Genomic DNA, 22849 nt, shown 5'->3' with positions numbered 1-22849 from the left:
CACAAGAAGCCCGTTTTCCCTTCTGATGAAAGGTAGATTAAAACTGGATTAATCATATCTCACAGAAGAAAAAAGTACACACATTGAGCTTTTAGTTTTTTATTTTGATTCTGATGGATGGATTCTGGGTGACAATGGTATCTACATTCTGGAACATCTTCTTAATCCCTAAACAAGTGAAAATCTACTTACTTATACATAAAAAGACAAGGAGAAAAGGTTATGATTGTCTAACAGGGAACATGAATTCCCAAATAAATTATCTTACAAAAATATCATACTTGCTTTTCTATTTTTTTACTACTGGTAAAAATGAAAAAAATAATTCACATTAAAATAAAATCTTTAGGCTGGCATAGCAAGACAATTGCTTTTACATATTAAAGTCTTTCAAATAAATATTTTACACACGAATTTAAGTTTTTGAAAAAAATAGGTTATTTCCTATATTTTTTTGGTCTGCTAAGAGACCACTTATCAAACTGACATTAAACTGGACTACAGGTCATACTCTGCAAAGAGTAAAATGCATGTCACAGGCAGGTTGGATACACACATGGGCATAATTCATACATTCGAAATGGCTAACACTCCTGTGCATACTACTTCCATAAGTAGCTTTACCCTGTAAAAATACTGTAGCCTAGGCTGGGCAGGGTAGCTCATGCCTGTAATCCCAGCACTTTGGGAGGTGGAGGTGGGCGGATCATTTGAGGTCAGGAGTTGGAGACCAGCCTGACTGACATGGTGAACCTCATCTCTACTAAAAATACAAAAAAATTAGCCTAGTGTGATGGTGGGTGCCTGTCGTCCCAGCCACTTAGGAGGCTGAGGCAGGAGAACTGCTTGAACCTGGTGGGCAGAGGTTGCAGTGAGCTGAGATCGTGCCACTGCACTCCAGCCTGGGTGACAGAGCAAGACTTCATCTAAAAAAAAAAATAATTAAATTTAAAAAATACTGTATAGCCTATACTGATTCAAACTGCAACGGAAGAACAAAAGGTAATACTTGCCTATTACAGACACTCGCTCAGGCATTTTTAAAAAATGCAAAACTTGGTCAGGTACAGTGGCTCACACCTGTAATCCCAGCACTTTGGGAGGATGAGGTGGGTGGATCACCTGAGGCTAGGAGTTTGAGACCAGCCTGGCTAACATGGTGAAACACCGTATCTACTAAAAATAAAAAAATTAGCCAGGTGTGGTGGCAGGCACCTGTAATCCCAGCTACTTGGGAGGCTGAGGCAGAAGGATCACTTGAACCTGGGAGCCAGAGGTTGCAGTGAGCTGAGATCACGCCATTTCATCCAGGCTGGGTGACAAGGGCAAGACTCCATCCCCACCCTCCCACCCCCACCGTGAAAAAAAGAAAAAATAATAATGTTTTAGGGACCTAAAGATTATTGAAGATGGGATAAAAGTCAACACTGCTTACAAATACCTGAACATGGAGAGCACAGTCAACACATTCATGTGGACAGCATATGAGCAAAGTAATACATTACACAGCTTCTGATCTCTTCCTCTTGTATTATTCTAAAGAGACTTGGATCCTTTATGATGATTTAAAAAATAATATTACATTAAGTTTTCCTGGTCTAATAACCAACTTTAAGAAGTACAGTGGAAGGGTATAGAACTTTCTACATCTTCTCATACTTTTAAAGCCAATTTGGTTTTTATTATGATGTAATACTTTAGTTAACAGTATGCTAAAAAAAATTGACTGAATTATGATTTTGTCCACAACATTTAAGTCTCTTTTTGCTAAAATATTACAAAATGAATCCAGTAAACACTTTCCATATCCAATGGCCTAGGTTAGAGATGAATTCAACTTTACAAAAAAAAAGCGATTACAATCACACTGGGCTGCAGACAGCTAGGTTAAACCCTGAAAACAAAAGCCAAGCACTCAAACATCTAAAACACTAACACTTTCCATCCAGGATAGAAAAATGAGCATCCAAAGTAAAGAGAACCACAAGATTGATCAAGTAACCAATCAAAAACCACTTCTCTGTTATTTGAACTTATAGTTACTCGAAGCTTGAAGTTTCCACCTTCACTATTATTGGTGGTTCCTAGAGTCACGGCTTCAATGTCAAATGTGACAGTGGACCCAGAAGTAACTGCAGGTAACTGATTTGTCATTTCTTTTCCATTGACAAAAACTGTTCCTAAAATGTTAAGGTAAAGAGACATTTACATGTGAGCAATAACTAAGAGACCTGAAATAGTTTCTAATTACTGGTAACATAGCTAATTTGCTAATTCAGATTTTAAAAAAAAAACAAAAACTGGACTTAGCTTTTAGAGTTCTGGTGCAGGACTCTACTCTTTGTTTTTGTTTTTTTCCTTTTTTTGGACATGACTACTGCAGTACAGGGCTCTACTCTTCCAGTAGAGACTATGAGTTTCCCATATCAATGTCATGAAAAGAAACTTGACAGTGTTACAAAATTACTTCCTGTGCAATAGCAAGTCTGTTTCCTATGGAATAAACAAGAATCTTATTCTGCGTAATTCTTAACAACACAATTTTTTTTTTTTGAACGGAGTTTCATTCTTGGCTCACTGCAATCTCTGCCTCCCGGGTTCAAGTGATTCTCCTGCCTTAGCCTCCTGAGTAGCCGGGATTACAGGCATGCCCACCTAATTTTGTATTTTCAGTATAGATGAGATTTCTCCATGTTGGTCAGGCTGGTCTCAAACTCTGGATCTCAGGTGATGTACTTGCCTGGGCCTCCCAAAGCGGTGGGATTATAGGTATAAGCCACCACACCTGGTCCCCCCCGCTTTTTTGGGATGGAATCTCACCGTGTCAGTGGCACAATCTTGGCTCATTGCAACCTCCGACTCCTGGATTGAAGCAATTCTCCTGCCTCAGCCTTCTGAGTAGCTGGGATTATAGGTGCATGCCACCATGCTCCACTAATTTTTGTATTTTTAGTAGAGATAGGGTTTCACTGTGTTGGCCAGGATGGTCTCCATCTCTTGACCTTGTGATCTGCCCACCTGAGCCACCCAAAGTGCTGGAACTACAGGCATGAGCCACCACACCCGGCCAACAACACAAAATATTAACATGTCTTGCTAGTAATTTTTAAAGAGCACTAGAGATGTACACTGAATGATTTATTTGTAAAGAGTTTAGAACAATGCCTGGTACATAGTAGTTACATAAATCATGCCATTAAGACCAAAGCTTTCAGCCAGTCATGGTGGATGACACCTGTAATCCCAGCACTTTTGAAGGCCAAGGTGGGAGGATTGCTGGAAACCAGGAGTCAAGACCCACCTGGGCAACAACTTATCTTTACAAAAAAGTAAAAATAAAAATAAATTAGCCAGACAAGGTGGCATTCACCTGTAATCCCAGCTACTCAGGAAGCTGAGGTGGGAGGAACGCTTGGGTCCAGGGGTTTGAGGCCTGTGCAGGGAGCTATGATCATGTCACTGTGCTCCAGCCTGGGTGATGGAGTGAGATTTCATTAAAAAAAAAAGAAAAAGAGGGCCAGGCGCGGTGGCTCACGCCTGTAATCCCAGCACTTTGGGAGGCCGAAGCGGGTGGATCATGGTCAAGAGATTGAGACCATCCTGGCCAACATGGTGAAACCCCTCTCTACTAAAAATACAAAAAATTAGCTGGGCATGGTGGTGTGTGCCTGTAATCCCAGCTACTCAGGAGGCTGAGGCAGAATTGCCTGAACCCAGGAGGCAGAGGTTGCGGTGAGCCGAGATCACGCCATTGCACTCCAGCCTGGGTAACAAGAGTGAAACTCCGTCTCAAAAAAAAAAAAAAAGACCTAAATTTTCTCATCACCTACTACAAATGTGTGAAAATGGCAAAGATTCATATATTACTATAATAATTCATATATTTCCAAGAGAATGACAGTTATTCATCTCTTACCATTTGTACTAATGCACACAGCTTGATCCCGCTGCAGAGAGTCATATCCATCCTGTTTTTCTGCACACACTCCTATGCTATCTCTTCTGTCTGGTTGTCCCACAGTTTCAACTCTGTAAATGAAGTAGAAAGGTCATTTCATACTTTTTTATTCTGAGACAGAGTCTTTGCTCTGTCACCCAGGCTGGAGTGCAGTGGCGCGATCTTGGCTCACTGCAACCTCTGCCTCCTGGTTTAAGCAATTCTCCTGCCTCAACCTCCTGAGTAGCTGGGACTACAGGCACATATCACCACGCACGGCTAAATTTTGTATTTTTAGTAGAGACGGGGATTCACCATGTTGGTTAGGCTGGTCTCAAACTCCTGACCTCATAATCTGCATCCCTTGGCCTCCCAAAGTGCTGAGATTACAGGTGTGAGCCACCGAGACCAGCCCATTTCATACTTTTAAAATGCAACATGAATGATACCTAATAACTACTAGCTTAAAAAGAACAATCTTACCACATTTTTTTTTCTAAATAATAATAGCAATCACGATTGAGTTCTTGCTATACTTCAGGCACTGTTCTAATTTTTTTATATCTACCTTCTCACAGCAATTTATGAGGTAGGTGGTATTATTATTATGAAAAAAAATACAAAAATTGGCTGGGCATGGTGAAACCCTGTCTCTATTAAAAATACAAAAAAATTAGCAGAGTGTGGCGTTGGGCGCCTGTATTCCCAGCTACTTACGAGGCTGAGGCCGGAGAATCGCTTGAACCTAGGAGGTGGAGGTTGCAGTGAGCAGAGGTCGCACCACTGCACTCTAGTTTGGGAGACAGAGCAAGATTCCATCTCAAAAAAAAAAAAATAAAAGGCAGTAACAGCCTACCTCCTACACTATTAGGATTAAAGAATGCTGTTAGCACCTAAAGCACCTTCTCTTTTTTTTAGAGACAGGGGTGTCACTCTGTCACCCAGGCTGGAGTGCAGTGGCACATTCTTGGCTCACTGTAGTCTCTGCCCCCTGGACTCAAGTGATCCCTCCACCTCAGTCTCCCAAGTAGCTGGGACTACAGGTGCATGCCACTTTTAACAGCCAGCTTTCTGTTTCTCTCTTTGAAGTCTTGCTCTGTCACCTCTCAGGTTCAAGCAATTCTCCTGCCTCAACCTCCTGAGTAGCTGGGATTACAGGCACATACCACCACACTCAGCTAATTTTTGTATGCTTTCTCTTTTTATTTAATTAATTAATTAAATAAATAATTTTTTGAGATAGAGTTTTGCTCTTGTTGCCCAGGTTGGAGTGCAATGGTGCAATCTTGGCTCACTGCGATATTGGCTCACTGCAACCTCTGCCTCCCAGGTTCAAGCAATTCTCCTGCCTCAGCCTCCAGAGTAGCTGGGATTACAGGCATGTGCCACCATGCCCAACTAATTTTGTATTTTTAGTAGAGATGGGGCATCTGCATGTTGGCCAGGTTGGTCTCCAACTTCCGACCTCAGGTGATCCACCCGCCTCGGCCTCCCAAAGTGCTAGGATTATGGGTGTGAGCCACTGCGCAAGGTAGACTTTCTCTCTTTTTAAAGAGAAAAGTAGTGGTAAAGAGAAACTTAAAATATGGTTAAAAAATAAGATCCGCTGGGCGTGGTAGCTCACACCTGTAATCCCAGCACTTTGGGAGGCCAAGGTGGATGGACCACTTGAGTTTAGGAGTTCGAGACCAGCCTGACCAATATGGTGAAACCCTGTCTCTATGAAAAAAAAATACAAAAATTAGCTGGGTATGGTGGCGCATGCCTGTAATCCCAGCTAATTGGGAGGCTGAGGCGTGAGAATCACTTCAATCCAAGAGGTAGAGGTTGCAGTGAGCCAAGATCATCGTTCCATTGCATTCCAGCCTGGGCATCAGAGTGAGACTCCTTCTTGGGGAAAAAGAAAAAAACAGGGCTGGGTGTGGTGGCTCACACCTGCAATCCCAGCACTTTGGGAGGCGGTGGTAGACAGATCACTTGAGCTCAGGAGTTCAAGACCAGCCTGGGCAACATGGTAAAACCCCATCTCTACAAAACATACAAAAATTAGCCGGGTGTGATAGTACTCCTGTAATCCCAGCTACTCAGGAGGCTGAGGTGAGAGGATTGCTTGCATCTGTGAAGTAGAGGTTACAGTGAGCTGAGATCATGCCACTGCACTTCAATCTGGGTGACAGGGTGAGACCTTGTCTTAAACAAAAAGTGGGGAGAGCTGGGGAGGGGAATGAGAAAGAAAATAAACCTTTTTAAAAAAAATCAGAAAATCTGAGAAATAAGCAAAGAGCAAGAATGTTCACACAGGAAGTCAGGGAGACTTGGAAGGAGAGGTGTACTAGCAGACCTGAGCATCTAATGAGAGTGTGTCTAGAGACTGTTACAATCCAGCCAGTAACACAGGTTTCTCTGGTTACGGCAGCTCTAAGCCTTACAGAAACTTCAGCAGGGACCAACTGGGCTAAATAACAAAGTATAGTCTCCCTTCTAACTACTAGGTCCTTAAGCACCCTCAAAAAACTAAATATTGTTTCTCTTGATTCAAGTAGGCCTACTTGCTCCTCCCTTATGCATGGAGTCCTCTTGCATTCATATCTCTGGCTTCAATGCCAATGCCTGAAATTCCTTTAAACAAGGGGAGAAAACGTTTTCGTTCCACAGTCAAAGAAAAACATGACAAAAATGCAAAAGGCTTGCTACGACAATAGTGAGTTGAATGGAACTTCAGGTCATCACCCTGCAAAGTGGGGCCTGATGATGCATTTTTAGGAGAGGCCAACAGACGAACAGTTTATTGAGACCTACTACGTCTTTCACATCATGGTCAGCAGGAGTGAATTTTAATCAATTTGTATAATTTCCAAGGTCTTAGTAAATATTTACTGAATGATTTAAGAAATAGGCTGGGCGCGGTGGCTCACGCCTGTGATCCCGGCACTTTGGGAGGCTGAGGCGGGTGGATCACGAGGTCAGGAGATCGAGACCATCCTGGTCGGCATGGTGAAACCCCGTCTCTACTAAAAATGCAAAAAAAAATTAGCTGGTTATGGTGGTGCGTGCCTGTAATCCCAGCTACTCAGGAGGCTGAGGCAGGAGAATTGCCTTTCGAACCCAGGAGGCGGAGGTTGCGGTGAGCTGAGATCACGCCATTGTACTACAGCCTGGGTAACAGGAGCGAAACTCCATCTCAAAACAAAAAGGGAAAAAAAAAGAAATAAACCTAAGTAGCAATCTATCAGACATTACCATGTATCCAAGGAGGAAGAATTTAAAAAGCAGGAGAGCATCAGATCAAGTGGTAAAAGGTCATACGAGGTAAAAGTCATACTAAGGATACAGTAATAGAGGAACTGTAGACTTCAAGAGTGACTAGAATCATGTTTACTCTCCCATGAAAAAGATGAAAAAGAAGCAATACAGACCAGTCTGGATTTAAATCCTAGCTTTAGCATAGCTGTGACACTGGGTAAATAATTTGTCTGTGCCTCCATTTCTGGATCCCTAAAATAAATAACTAAATCTATCTCACTGGGTTACTATGAAAATCAAATGAGTTAACAGAAGTTAAGACAACACATGGCACATAGTAAATATTATTTAAAGTCTGGCGTGGTGGCTCACGCCTGTAATCCCAGCACTTTGGAAGGCCGAGGCGGGTGGATCACAAGGTCAAGAGATCGAGACCATCCTGGTGAGAGATGGTGAAACCCCGTCTCTACTAAATATGCAAAGAAGTTAGCTGGGCATGGTGGCGTGTGCCTGTAACCCCAGCTACTCAGGAGGCTGAGGCAGGAGAATTGCCGGAACCCAGGAGGCGGAGGCTGCGGTGAACCGAGATCGTGCCATTGCACTCCAACCTGAGTAACGAGAGCGAAACTCTGTCTCAAAAAAAAAAATTATTTAAATACTAATTGCAATTATTATCATTATTTTAGTCTGAGATCCAGTTAGGAAGCTCTGTCATTGCACAGAAACACCTTGTTCTCAGGAGAGTCACTAATGGAAATGTTTCTGTAAAGAAGGGACATAAGCAGAGGAGTATGTTAGTGCAGAAAACTCATGATTACCTGGGGAATAATTAAATAGTTAGGTATTAGTCTTTTTTTCTCTCTCTTTCTCTTTGTTGATATTTTTCTGGTTAGAGTCACTCTTTCTTCATTAAGGGGTGAGAAGAGGTATCAAAAATTAGACAAAATATAAACTAGTCTATTCTGACAACTGCTAATAATTCAAATTACTTAGCTGGAGAGGAACATAGCAACATTGGCTTAGATAAAACATTCAGATACTCTCCATGCCTTAAATAATAAGCGCATGAGAACAAGAGGAACTCAGGTCAAGCATTTACAATAAAATTTCATCTCAAGACTTAAAAAACTTAGAGGAGAGCTTGTTACACTAACATGAGTATGGTGAAAATCAGGCAAACTTTACTTCTTTAAGTCAAAACTGATCTTTGGTTTTTAGGAAGAGCTATTTAGAAACATGACCGTAAAGAGTACATCTCAGGCCAGACAAGGTGGCTCACGCCTGTAATCCCAGAACTTTGAGAGGCCGAGGCGGGTGGATCACAAGGTCAGGAGTTCGAGACCAGCCTGACCAACATGGTGAAACCCCATCACTACTAAGAATACAAAATAGCTGGGCATGGTAGCGTGTGCCTGTAGTCCCAGCTACTCGGGAGGCTGAGGCAGGAGAATTGCTTGAACTCAGGAGGTAGAGGTTGCAGTGAGGCGAGATTGTGACACTATACTCCAGCCTGGGCGACAAGAGCAAGACTCCATCCAAAAAAAAAAAAATTATATCTCAGGTAACACGAACAGATTCGCTCTGTCAACAGGTGCCAGGCTGGAGTGCAGTGGTGCGATCTCAGCTCACTGCAACCTCTGCCTCCCAGGTTCAAGCAATTCTCCTGCCTCAGCCTCCTGAGTAGCTGGGACTATAGGTGCATGCCACCACACCCAGCTAATTTTTTTATTTTTTTAGTAGAAACGGGGTTTCACCATGTTGGCCAGGATGGTCTCGATCTCTTGACCTCGTGATCCGCCTCCCTCAGTCTCCCAAAGTGCTGGGATTACAGGCGTGAGCCACCGCACTTGGCCACTTTCAGTTTTACTTTACAGAGTAGCATATTTTTTTTTTAAGCCAGTCAAATTTAGCAGTGGGGGCAGAGTAGCATATTAATATGTTTATAGTGTTATCTCTGCAGAGATATACTCTTAGTGATTCACAAAGGACAAAATAAATTCTTGGCCTCTCTCTCTATATATATATATTTTTTTTTTGAGATGGAGTCTTGCTCTGTCGCCAGGCTGGAGTTTAGTGGCGCAATCTCAGCTCACTGCAATCTCCGCCTCCCAGATTCAAGTGATTTTCCTGCCTCAGACTCCTGAGTAGCTGGGATTACAGGCACAAGCCACCACACCCAGGTAATTTTTGTATTTTTAGTAGAGATGGAGTTTCACCATATTGGCCAGGATGGTTTCAATCTCCTGACCTCGTAATCCGCCAGCCTCAGCCTCCCAAAGTGCTGGGATTGCAGGTGTAAGCCATTGCACCTGGCCTAATTTTAGTATTTTTAGTAAACACGGGGTTTCACCATGTTGGTCAGGCTGGTCTCGAACTCCTGACCTCAGGTGATCTGCCCACTTTGGCCTCCCAAACTGCTGTGATTACAGGCATGAGCCACCGCACCTGGCCTCTTAATTTTTATTTATTTATTTTTTCGAGATGGAGTCGCACTGTCGCCCAGGCTGGAGTGCAATGGCATAATCTTGGCTCACTGCAACATCCGCCTCCTGGGTTCAAGCGATTCTTCTGCCTCACCCTACCATGTAGCTGGTACTACAGGCACCTGCCACCATTCCTGGCTAATTTTTGTATTTTTAGTAGAGATGGTGTTTCACCATCTTGCCAGAATGGTCTTCAACTCCTGACCTTGTGATCAAACCACTTCGGCCTCTCAAAGTGCTGGGATTACAGGTGTGAGCTGTCAGACCTGGCTTTTTTTTTTTTTTAGACAAAGTCTCACTCTGGTGCCATCTCAGCTCACTACAATCTCTGCCTCTCAGGTTCAAGCGATTCTCCTGCCTCAGCCTCCCGAGTAACTGGGATTACACACGTGTACACCACCAGGCCTAGCTAATTTTTGTATTTTTAGTAGAGACAGGGTTTTGCCATGTTGGGCAGGCTGGTCTCGAACTCCTGACCTCAGGTGATCCACCCACCTTGGCCTCCCCAAGTGCTGGGATTACAGGCGTGAGCCACCTCGCCCGGCTGCCTCTAAATTTTTAATATTCATGTTTGAGAGATATTCTACTTACCTCTACTTACCAAGAGGAAAAGAGACATAAACATATTAAACATCAAGCATTTTATATACATTTCCCAGTTAATCTACATAATAATCCTATGAATACAGATGAGAAAACTAAAGCTGAAGGAAATAAAGAAGTCTTCCCACAGTAACACTGCCTATAAATGATGGAATAAGCTCAGGATGCTTTGAATTGAAAGCTCATGTATGCTCTGTGCACTTCACTCTGCTTCCTGAGGCAGGTGAGATGTTTTGGTATCTACTTGCCTGAATGTTAATGTCTGCCCACAGAAATAAGTTGGAGCTCTGGAGTAGAGAACACCTGATGATTCAGAATCGTTCCGGAGTGCTATATTTCTTCGACTGCTCAGACTGTACCCCTCAAAGCCAGCTGTCCACTCTTTTTAAAAGCAAAGATATTGAAAACTGTTAGAATCTCTTGAGGAATATCTTCAATACAGACACATTAAATAAAACATGAAAATGGGAAAGACTACTCATAGGGGCCATAGTCAAGTTCAATAAAAGAAAAGAAAAGATTCCACTAATAGAGTATCAAGATGAGTCCCACACATTATAAAAAAGATTTTAGTACATTCCTGCATAATTTTGGCATAATAAATCAAGTAAGTGTTATCTCCTACCTAATAAAATCACAGTTCAAACATAATTGCTTGAACTTATTCCAACCTGATAAAAATCTAATTAATAAATGAGTCTACATCTTCTAAAAAAGAATGCAGGAGAGAGATAAATTTCAAATCATAAGGCTTTTAAGAAAATGTTCCTCTCCAGATATTCCTTGAGGGTTTGGAAAATCAGCATCAGCTGGGCACAGTGGCTCATGCCTACAATCCCAGAATTTTGGGAGGTCAAAGCAAGAGGATTGCTTAAGCCCAGGAATTCAAGACCAGCCTGGGCAACATAGCAGACCCCATCTCAACAAAAAAATAAAAAATTAGCCAGGCATAGGGGTGCACACAGGTGGTCGCAGCTACTTGGGAGGCTGAGGCAGGAGGACCTCGAGGTCAGTCTGCAGTGAGCCATGACTGTACCACTGCATGCCAGCCTGGGTGACAGAGCAAGACCTTGTCTCAAAAAAACTAAACAAATAAAATTAAAATTAAAAAAAGAAGGGCCGGGTGTGGTGGCTCATGTCTGTAATCCAAGCACTTTTGGAGGCCAAGGCAGGCGGATCACCTGAGGTCGGGAGTTCAAGACCAGCCTGGCCATCATGGTGAAACCCCATCTTATTTAAAAAAAAAAAGAAGGCCGGGTGCGGTGGCTCAGGCCTATAATCCCAGCACTTTGGGAGGCCGAGGCGGGTGGATCACAAGGTCAAGGGATCGAGACCATCCTGGTCAACAAGGTGAAACCCCGCCTCTACTAAAAATACAAAAATTAGCAGGGCATGGTGGCGCGCACCTGTAGTCCCAGCTACTCAGGAGGCTGAGGCAAGAGAACTGCTTGAACCCAGGAGGCGGAGGTTGCAGTGAGCCGAGATCGCACCATTGCACTCTAGCCTGGGTAACAAGAGCGAAACTTGTCTCAAAAAAAAAAAAAAAAGAAGAAGAAGAAGAAGAAGAAGAAGAAGAAGGCCCGGTACAGTGACTCACACCTGTAATCCCAGCACTTTGGGAGGCCGAGCCAGGCGGATCACGAGGTCAAGAGATCATGACCATCCTGGCCAACATGGTGAAACCCCGTCTTTACTAAAAAATACAAAAACTGGCCGGGCGCGGTGGCTCACGCCTATAATCCCAGCACTTTGGGAGGCTGAGGCAGGCGGATCACAGGTCAGGAGATTGCGACTAGCCTGGCCAACATGGTGAAACACTGTCTCTACTAAAAATACAAAAATTAGCTGGCATGGTGGTGTGTGCCTGTAGTCCCAGCTACTCAGGAGGCTGAGGCAGGAGAACTGCTTGAACCCAGGAGGCAGAGGTTGCAGTGAGCCGAGATTGCGCCATTGCACTCCAGTCTGGCACCTGGTGACATAGCGACACTCTGTCTCAAAAAAAAAAAAAAAAAATTAGCTGGATGTGGTGGCACGCACCTGTAGTCCCAGCTACTCGGGAGGCTGAGGCAGGAGAATTGCTTGAACCCAGGAGGCGGAGACTGCTGTGAGCCGAGGTTGTGCCACTGCACTCCAGCCTGGTGCCTGGTGACAGAGCAAGACTCTGTCTCAAAAAAAAAAGAAGAATAAAAATAATTATGAGTGTCCTACACAATATTTTCAATCTTTGGTTTTTAGTGAGGTTAAAAATCTCATCCAGCATTTTGGACTCTGAAGATAAGAACTGATGAAAACAAAAATCACATGAAGTAATCTGTGTAAAAGACATGGTGCATGTTGTTCTTATCAATTCAGGATCTATGCTTAGAATAGCTGGTTGTCAGGAGGCAGAAGCTGCAGTGAGCCAAGATCATGCCACTGTACTCCAGCCTGGCGAAAGAGTGAGACTCCATCTCAAAAAAAAAAAAAAAAAAAAAAAGAATAGCTGGTTGTCAGTGTCCTGACCTTAGCACAGATGACAAGTATTCTAATACACAGTTAGGCTTCAGGAGAGAAAAGATTAGCAGCATACCATGAGGCACCAATGTAGAATGACCTATCTGGGGGACGCTCCAAGGACTCCACTCCTGTCGGCCGTCTCCTCGGGCACAGACTCTGAACTGATAATCAACATTGGGGTCTATGTGCAATACTATGAATTCAGTTTCAGAACCTACATATACATCCTCAAAATGATTTGAAGTAGATTTACGAAACTGGAGCCTATAATCTTGGGCTGTAAAGTCATCATCCACCTAGGGAGAAAAACTTTATGTGAGGTAAAAAACAGAAAATGACTTCTCTCAGCATCACTGCTTAAAAACTTTGAATGGAGCTACTTTGGACCAAGCAGACAGGCCCACATGCTGAATATGGGGTATTCTTGAGAAGGCCATAGGAAATATGCCATCACATCATTATCTCCTTTTTTTTTTGAGACAGAGTCTCACTTTGTTACCCAGTCTGGACCTCAGTGGTGCGATCTCGGCTCACTGCAGCCTTGACTTCCCGGGTTCAAGCCATCTTCCTCTCTCAACCCAAGTAGCTGGGACTACAGACGCACATCCCCATGTCCAGTTAATTGTTTGTAGAGACGGGGTTTCACCGTATCTCAGGTCTTGAACTCCTGAGCTCAAGAAATCTTCCTGTCTCAGCCTTTCAAAGTGCTATGATTACAGGTGTCAGCCACTGTGCCTGGATTCCCTTCTTTTCTTTATTGGATCATGTGTTCTATACTTCTCAGTCTGACATAAAAATGTCTGCTTCCTTTGAAGAAATGGCATGTTTTCTAATCAATGCCAAAGATAAAACATTCAAGATTCAATTTTAAGTTTGCCACAACTATACATCACTCATAATAACCAAGAGATAGGGGTGCCAGGCATAGGGGTGCACGCAGGTGGTCCCAGCTACTTGGGAGGCTGAGGCAGGAGGATCTCGAGGTCAGGCTGCAGTGAGCCAATGATTGTACCAAGAATTAATTAACATATAGTATACAGGACCCCCATTAATTTTTAGGGCTTCTGTATATATTCTGTATGTTAATTTAATTAGCCACCCAATAGAAAAATGGGTGAAAGACATACATAAGCATTCTACAGGATAAGAAATATAGATAGCCAAAAATATACATTATAAATATTCACCCTAATTTGTAATATGGAAAATACAACCTAAAAACCACAAGGCAAGAAGTGGTGGCTCATGTCTATAATCCTAACACTTTGAGAGGCAAAATCAGGTGGAACACTTGAGCCCAGGAGTTCGAGGCCAGCCTGGGCAACATGGCAAAACCTCATCTCTAGAAAAACTAACAAAAATGAGCTGTGTGTGCAAGCACATGCTTGTAGTCTCAGTTACTTGGGGCTAAAGCAGGAGGATCACTTGAGCCCAGGAGGTCAAGGCTGTAGTGAACGTGATTATGCCACTATACTCCAGCCTGGGTGACAGAGTGAGACCCTGTCTCAAAAACAAACAAACAATTAAATAAAATAAAACCACAACAAGTCACATTTAGGCAAAAATATAAAGTCTCACAATGCCAATTATTGGTCAAGATATAGACTAACAGAAACTCACATACTGCCTGGAAGGCTAAAATGATACAATCATCTTGTAGATAGTCTGTTATTACCTATTAGCATATGGATCAAATACTCTAAGAAGACCTCATAATTTTACAGCTAGGTAAATATTAATATTTTACAAGTTTCACATATGTTCACAAGGAAACACAAAAATACTTAGAGTAAAAAAACTGCAAGTAACTAGGCCCACTGACAGGAGTTCGAGGCCAACATGGCAAAACCCTGTATTGACTAAAAATACAAAAAAAATTAGCTGAATTAGCTACTGAACCTGGTGGGGAGTGGGGTATGGTGCAGAGGTTGCAGTGAGCCAAGGTAGCACCGCTGCACTCCAGCCTGGGCAACTGAGCAACCCCTCACCTCAAAAAAAAAAAAAAGAAAAAAAGCAAGGCACAGTGGCTCACACCTGTAATCCCAGCACTTTGGGAGGCAGAGGTCGGTGGATCACTTGAGGTCAGGAGTTCGAGACCAGCCTGGCCAATATGGTGAAACCCCGTCTCTATTAAAAATACAAAAATAAGCTGAACATGGTGGCAACAGGCACTTGTGATCCCAGGTACTGGGAAGGTTGAGGCAGAAGAATCACTTGAACCTGGGAGGCGGAAATTGCAGTGAGCTGAGATCAAGACACTGCACTCCAGCCTGGACTTCGTCTCAAGAGAAAAAAAAAGAAAATTTCAGAGTGTAGCTAAAAAGATAAAACAAGAAAAAGAAAGATAGCTTTTATCAGCATCATAAGACAGGGCGGAAACAAATACATAAAATCGTTTTCAGATTCAAGCACTCATCTCTGAATGATGTATTTGTCAACAGCCAAAATACTATGACTAATTTGGACATGGTTTCTATTAAAATACAGTAACTCATATTCATAATATAACACACAAAACTCTCAGCAATACTAAGTGTGTAATGAAACTATACTTTAGGAATCTTATTTCGAAGGTATTAGTTCAGTGTTGAACAGAAAAAATATTTTTTTGAGATGGATTCCACCTCACTCTGTTGCCCAGGCTGGAGTGTAGTGGCACGATCTTGGTTTACTGTAACCTCTGCTTCCTGGGCTGAAGCCATCTTCCCACCTCAGTCTCTTGAGTAGCTGGGACTCACAAATGCACGTCACTATGCTAGCTAATTACTTTTTTTTTTGCAGATGGAGTTTCACCATGTTGCCCAGGTTGGTTGAACTCCTGAGCTCAAGCAATCCACCCGCCTCGACCTCCCAGAGTGCTGGGATTAAAGGCGTGAGTGTGGTCCAGAAAATATTAAGAAATTCAATATTCACTATAATCTTTTGGCTTTTCTAATAAGTAGAAATGGAAGAAATCCTCAAGTCACTGAGGTAAGCCTAGAAAATATGTGATGAGAAACAATGTTGTAATACAGAGACTTTAAAAAGTTCTTTCAAAACTATTCATTTAAAACTGGAAGAGCAGCTGGGCACCGTGGCTCATGCCTGTAATCCTAGCACTTTGGGAGGCCGAGGCAGGTAGATCACCTGAGGTCAGGAGTTCAACACCAGCCTAGCCAACTGGTGAAACCTCGTCTCTACAAAAAATAGAAAAATTACCCGGTTGTGGTGGCAGGTGCCTATAATCCCAACTACTCGGGAGGTTGAATCAGGAGAATATCTTGAACCCAGGGGAATTGGGGAAGAGGGGGCGCAGCGGTTGCAATAAGCTGAGATCATGCCACTTCACTCCAGCCTGAGCAAAAGAGTGAAACTCCATCTCAAAAACAAACAAACAAAAAAAAACAGAAAGAAAATGAAACTTGAAGAGCTACCTCATTCTTCTCTGTGACTTCATTTTAGTCAAAGAATGTTTGGGAAGAAAAAAATATATTCAAAAGTAGTTAATGAAAAAATCTGAATGGCCCCTAAATCTCAAACCCATAATGTGGAAGCCATTTCTAGAATTCTGAGTTACATACCTTACACCATCGTACAATGATGCCTCCAGGTTTCTCTATTAGTTCTTCAATCTGTACTGGTGGGCGAGATGCTACTGTTCCATGCTTAAAAATGTGGTCTTTCACTATGTTAAGAATTGAGTCATCCAACTGAGCAGATAAACAAGGCACATCAACCAGTAAAGGTACTTCTGGCAAGCTGAGGAAACAAAGTTCATGTGTTATGAGACCTCTAACTGATGGTTAAAAAATACAAGAAATATTTTAGGGCAGTCACATGCTTGAAAGATCCTGAAGCCCCCAGTAAGTAATTCTCATGGCAGTAGGGGATGTGCAAGATGTTACACAAAGATTCTCTTTTCAAATAAATATAAGCAAGACAAAATTGGTAGGACCTCAACTGTCCAGTTTATGCCAAAAGATCTGGATTATTGGAATATGACTCAGTTTCAACAATGCATTGAGAATTTCTAAAATTTTATAATTCTTTTATACGTTGGATTGAAAAAAATCTGAACCACACTAAAGTACCAAAGATTATAATCACAACTATTTCATATTAGTAACAGTGGTAAAGGGCAGTGAAACCACCACCCCCACTTTTTTTTTTAACAGTCTCACTGATATGGTATGATCTCGGCTCACTGAAACCTCCACCTCCCAGATTCAAGCGATTCTCCTGCCTCAGCCTCCCGAGTAGTTGGGACTACAGGCACATGCTACCACACCTGGATCATTTTTTATTTTGTTTCATATTTATTTTGAGATGAAGTCTTGCTCTGTTGCCCAGGCTGGAGTGCAGTGGTGCAATCTTGACTCACTGCAACCTCCACCTCCTGGATTCAAGCGATTCTCCTGTCTCAGTCTCCCCAGTAGCTGGATGACAGACATGCACCACCATGCCTGCTTAATTCTTTTTTCTTTTGAGACAGTCTCGCTCTGTCACCAGGCGCCAGGCTGGAGTACAGTGGCACAATCTTGGCTCATTGCAATCTCTGCCTCCTGGGTTCAAGCAATTCTCCTGCCTCAGCCTCCCGAGTATCTGGGACTACAGGCACGTGCCACCATGCCCAGCTAATTTTTGTATCTTTTAGTAGAGACGGGGTTTCACCATGTTGGCCAGGATGGTCTTGATCTCTTGACCTCTTGATCTGCCCGCCTCGGCCTCCCAAAGTGCTGGGATTACAGGCATGAGCCACCGTGCCCGGCCTTTTTTTCTTTTTGAGATGGAGTCTCACTCTGTCACCTACCTACTATGCTTGGCCTGAAAAACCTTGAAATACATATTCTCTTATCTCCTTTAATCAGAATCTCGAACAGAGGGAGGAAAAAAGCAGACATAGTTTAAATGCTTAAAAGTAAGTCCAAAAGGCACAAACTCTTTTACCTGTCCAACTGAATGTGCGAGGCCTTTTTGGTAAAGCTCCACAGTTTCTCATTCTCTTCTCCTACACCATCAAGCATGGCGATCTCACCTACAATCAAGAATAAGAGAACTAGTACAGTGAAAATGATCGAATATAAAGTAATCAACATAGCTGGTGGCTCACACCTGTAATCCCAGCACTTTGGGATGCTGAGGTGGGCGGATCATGAGGTCAGGAGATTGAGACCATCCTGGCCAACAGAGTGAAACCCCATCTCTACTAACATACAAAAAATTAACCAGGCATGGTGGCTCGCGCCTGTAGTCCCAACTACTCAGGATGCTGAGGCATGGGAATCGCTTGAACCTGGGAGGTGGAGGTTGCAGTGAGCCAAGATCATGCTACCAGTCTGGCGACAGAGCAAGATTCCATCTCAAAAAAACACAACCAACCAAAAAAGAATCAATACAACTCATGTCTGGGTGGGTCTCTAGTGTTCTTAGAAATAGTTCTTAAGTGATGCCACAGTCAAATTCCCAAAAAGTTAAAGTAGAAACTATTTTAGAAGGGACTCTAAGATCAAATCCAAGAGGAAAAGGGATACATAGTGGCAATGTTTTGCTAGAGATGAAAAATCTATCTGCTCTATATGAGGAAATCAACCTATTTTAGGCAAAGCAGAAGGCCCAGGGATTTCTTCCCATCTCTCCTACGGAATCATTATGAACTTTAATAGAGCCATTACAAAATACTGCCCTGAGAGGAGCAATAGGGGATAAAGTGTTTTTGTTTTTTTGAGACTGGGTTTCATTCTGTCACCCAGGTTGGAGTGCAGTGGTAAGAACTCACTGTAGCCTTGAACTCCCAGGCTCAAGCAATCCTCCCACCTCAACCTCCCAAGTAGCTGTGACCACAGGTGCATGCCACCATGCCCAGCTATTTTTTATTTTTGGAAGAGACGAGGTCTCACTATGTTGCCCAGGCTGGGCATAGGGCTTGCAAAGCTAAATGATGCAGCTATGTTTTCCTAAAAGAGTATCATACATCAGATTATAAATGATTCAACAGAACACTAAAATGTTATATCGAGGCATATGGAAATGACCAACTTCTATGTTCTTCCACAGCCCTGAAGAACACTGCCAGAACTCTATCCCATGTGAATGTGCCCTGTAGTTACTCAAGTTTGAGACCATATGACCTTCTCCTTCACCAAAAGAAAAACAGAGACATGGCCAGGCACTGTGGCTCATGCCTGTTATCTCGGCACTTTGGCAGGCTGAGGCGGGCAAATCACCAGAGGCCAGGAGTTCAAGACCAGCTTGGTCAACATGGTGAAACCCTATCTCTATTAAAAATACAAAAATTAAGGCTGGGCGCGGTGGCTCATGCCTGTAATCCCAGCACTTTGGGAGGCCGAGGTGGGTGAATCACGAGGTCAAGAGATCGAGTTCATCCTGGTCAACATGGTGAAACCCCGTCTCTACTAAAAATACAAAAAAATTAGCTGGGCATGGTGACGCATGCCTGTAATCCCAGCTACTCAGAAGGCTGAGGCAGGAGAACTGCCTGAACCCAGGAGGCGGAGGTTGTGGTGAGCCAAGATTGTGCCATTGCACTCTAGCCTGGGTAACATGAGCGAAACTCCATCTCAAAAAAAAAAAATACAAAAATTAGCTGGGCATGGTGGCATGCACCTGTCATCCCAGCCAGTAAGGGAGGCTCAGGCATGAGAATCGCTTGAACTCGGGAGGCAGAGGTTGCAGTAAGCTAAGATCGCACCACTGTACTCCAGCCTGCGCAATAGTGTGAAACTCTGCCTCAAAATCAAATAAATAAATAAAATCCCCCAAATTCCATAAATAAGTTTTTGTCCTTTGGGAGAGGAGGAAAGAGTCTGACATTAAAAATATTCCTGAAGTTTCCTTCTGCTGCTATGTATAATAATTTTTTTTAAATTAAAAAACATAAAATAGGCCAGTATGGTGACTCACGCCTGTAATCCCAACACTTTGGGAGACTGAAGTGAGTGGATCGCTTGAGGTGAGGAGTTTGAGACCAGTCTGGTCAACATTGTGAAACACTGTTTCTACTAAAAATACAAAAAATTAGCTTGGCATGGTCGTGGATGCCTATAATCCTAGATACTCAGGAGGCTGAGGCAGGAGGCTCGCCTGAGCCCGGGAATCAGAGGTTGCAGTGAGCTGAGAGCAAGCCACTGCACTCTAGCCCAGGCAACACTGTGAGACTCTCAAAACAAAACAAAAAACCCATAAAATTTTGGACATATAAAAATATTCAAGTATTAAATGCTATAACAATCACACATGTGTGTCAAATAATTTCTTTTTGAGACAAGAGTCTCACTCTGCCACCCAAGCCGGAATGTGATGCATAATCACAGCTCACTGCAGCCTCAAACTCCTGGGTTCAGGGGATCCTCCTGCCTCAGCTTCCCAAATAGCAAGGACTTCAGGAATGTGCCACTAGGCCCAGCCAGGATTTATCTTCTAAAATAAAAACAAATGATCAGTCCTAAGGGTGATGAGTGTATATTCCTTGTCTGTGCTGCACTGCTTCTGGGTTTGTTTCCAAATGCAAAGGCACCAAGGAAAGACATTCCGTGGTACTGCTAGAAATATTTTCTCAAAAGCACTGTTATGGTCAGTGGTAAATAAACACTTCTCACTGAAGATAAGACAAAAACATAACTAGCATGTAAAGATAATACTAGTACTATACTATAAGTGGGGCCAAAAGAAGATGAACTTCTAGGTGGAGTGAGCCTTGTGAGTCATCCACACTTTTTCCCACGGCACTCTCAGGACTCATTCTGCAGAAGGCATGGAATTCAGTCTCCTTTCCTGCTCCTTCCTCAAATGACCTTTAAATGTTGGTGCCCCTTACTGTTCTAATCTCTTTCATCTGCTCTTCTCACGTTACATGGTGTCCCTTGATGATTTCCTTATTCTGATGGATTGGAAATTTTATATATATATATATATATATATATATATATATGCCATTAACTACCATACTGACATCTCCTGGTATGATTTGTCTCCTAAGAATCATAGCCATATTTCCATCATAAGTACCTCAAGGCCGGGTGTGGTGGCTCATGCCTGTAATCCCAGGACTTTGGGAGGCCAAGGTGGGTGGATCATGAGGTCGGGAGATTGAGACCATCCTGGCCAACATGGTGAAACCCCATCTCTACTAAAATACAACAAAAAATTAGCTGGGCGTGGTGGTGGGCACCTGTGGTCCCAGCACTCCGGAGGCTGAGGCAGGGGAATCACTTGAACTCAGGAGGTGGAGGTTGCAGTGAGCCAAGATTGCGCCACTGCACTCCAATGCACTCCAGCCTGGGGACAGAGCAAGACTCCATCTCAAAAAAAACACCTCAAACTCACCATGCCCAAGCCAAATGCCTGACTATGTACTAAAGCCCTCCCCTCCTCCTTCATTTCCTGTGTCAAAAAGTAAAACACAGCACTGCCATTTACTCAGAATCCAAAAGCAAGCTGATTTTGGTCATCACAAATCCTTCCCTTTCCACTCCATCACATATGTAGGTAATCATCTACAGACAAGTCACGCTCAGTAGAATCATCAAAAATTCTATTTCTGCAGGAAAAATAAAGTCTCTATCTTGTTTTTTTGTTTTTTGAGTTTGGAGTCTTGCTTTGTCAACCAGGGTAGAATGCAGTGGCACAATCTCAGCTCACTGCAACCTCCACCTTCCAGGTTCAAGAGATTCTCCTCCCTCAGCCTCCCAAGTAGCTGGGACTACAGGCGTATGCCACCACGCCCAGCTAATTTTTGTATTTTTAGTAGAGACGAAGTTTTGCCATATTGGCCAGACTTGTCTTGAACTCCTGACCTCAGGTGACCCACCAGCCTTAGCCTCCCAAACTGCTGGAATTATAGGTGTAAGCCACTGCGCCTGGCCTTTTTGTTTTTAAGAGACAGGGTCTTGTGCTATTGCCCAGGCTGGAGTGCAGTGGTGCAATCATAGCTCAAGGCTCTTCTCACATCAGCATCCTGAGCAGTTGGGACTATAGGTGTGTGCCACCATACCTGGCTAATTAAAAAAAAAAAAAAAAAAGTTTGTAGAGACGAGGATCTCACTATGTTGCCCAGGCTGGTCTTGAACTCCTCACCTCAAATGATCTTCCTCTCCTGTCTAGCCTCCTGGAGTGCTCGGATTACAGATGTAAGTCATTGTGCCTGGCCCAAAATCTCTTAAAACCAGTCCTGCCTCATCTTTATCAGCCATTGCCTTTACCATTCCCACCTAGATTACTCTCTAATAACTTTTTTTGAGACTGAGTTAAAAAAAAAAAAGTTTTTTTGAGATTGCTCCTGGGCTCAAGCAATCCACCCACCATGACCTCCCAAAGTACTGGAATTACAAGCATGAACCACTGTGTCCGGTTTCTAATAACTTTTTTTTTTTTTTTGAGACGAAGTCTCGCTCTGTCACCCAGACTGGAGTACAGTGGTGCAATGGTGGCTCACTGCAATCTCTGTCTCCCAGGTTCAAGCGATTCTCCTGCCTCAGCCTCCTGAGTAACTGGAATTACAAGTGCCCACCACCACACCTGGGTAACTTTTATATTTTTAGTAGAGATGAGGTTTTACCATGTTGGCCAGACTGGTCTCAAACTCTTGACATCAAGTGATCCTCATGTCCTGACATCCCAAAGTGCTGGGATTACAGGCCTGTGCTATCCCACCCAACCTTGGCCTCTAGCAACTTTTTAATCAGTCTCTTTTCCCTCTAGTCTTAAAATCTCTGATACAGTCTCCAAAACATAGGCAGGGTCATTTTTGTAAAATGCATATCTGATCATGTCACTCTGCTGTTTAAAATGCTTCAAATGATCCTTGAATATGCCATTCACTCCATTTATGATGATATTACTTCTGCTTGGAATCATGCTGTTACCTCCTCTTTTTCCTATGTCTGTTTGATGAATTGCTTCAAGCCTCTGTGGAACTCTTCTTACAGAAAGCTATCCTACACTTTTCCAGACAAAGTTAAGTACTTCCTCCTCTATGCTCCAATAAGGTCTTAGATCTCTCTTATCATGTATTTCTCTCTCATTGGGCTCTGAATCCCAAAGAAAATAACTCTTGCCTATTTTATTCTTTTATTGATTGACTGATTGACAG

At 43.1% G+C, this 22849-nt stretch overlaps 1 protein-coding gene across 3 annotated transcripts in view; it reads right to left on the bottom strand.

The window, feature by feature from the left end:
* Positions 1-83: 83 nt before the first annotated feature.
* The window catches only part of CRLF3 (cytokine receptor like factor 3), a 45849-nt gene continuing 23083 nt past the window's right edge, over positions 84-22849 (bottom strand). Inside the window, exons 3-8 of one of the 3 annotated variants that reach the window (XM_035300869.3) lie at positions 17689-17776; positions 16323-16500; positions 12836-13058; positions 10515-10647; positions 3917-4029; positions 84-2493 (exon numbers count right to left, since the gene is read on the bottom strand). In XM_035300869.3, the coding sequence (XP_035156760.1) occupies positions 2456-2493; positions 3917-4029; positions 10515-10647; positions 12836-13058; positions 16323-16500; positions 17689-17776 (773 nt within the window). In that variant the 3' untranslated portion in view covers positions 84-2455. Of the gene's footprint in view, positions 2494-3916; positions 4030-10514; positions 10648-12303; positions 12428-12835; positions 13059-16322; positions 16501-17688; positions 17777-22849 lie in introns of all 3 variants that reach the window. The other 2 variants (XM_002748203.6, XM_078373878.1) reach the window with 2 other exon arrangements.

This window comes from Callithrix jacchus, chromosome 5 (genome assembly GCF_049354715.1).
Source record: "Callithrix jacchus isolate 240 chromosome 5, calJac240_pri, whole genome shotgun sequence".
NCBI lineage: Eukaryota > Metazoa > Chordata > Mammalia > Primates > Cebidae > Callithrix > Callithrix jacchus.
Note: the sequence above shows the minus strand (reverse complement) of the source record. Positions and strands in the feature narration are given on the sequence as shown.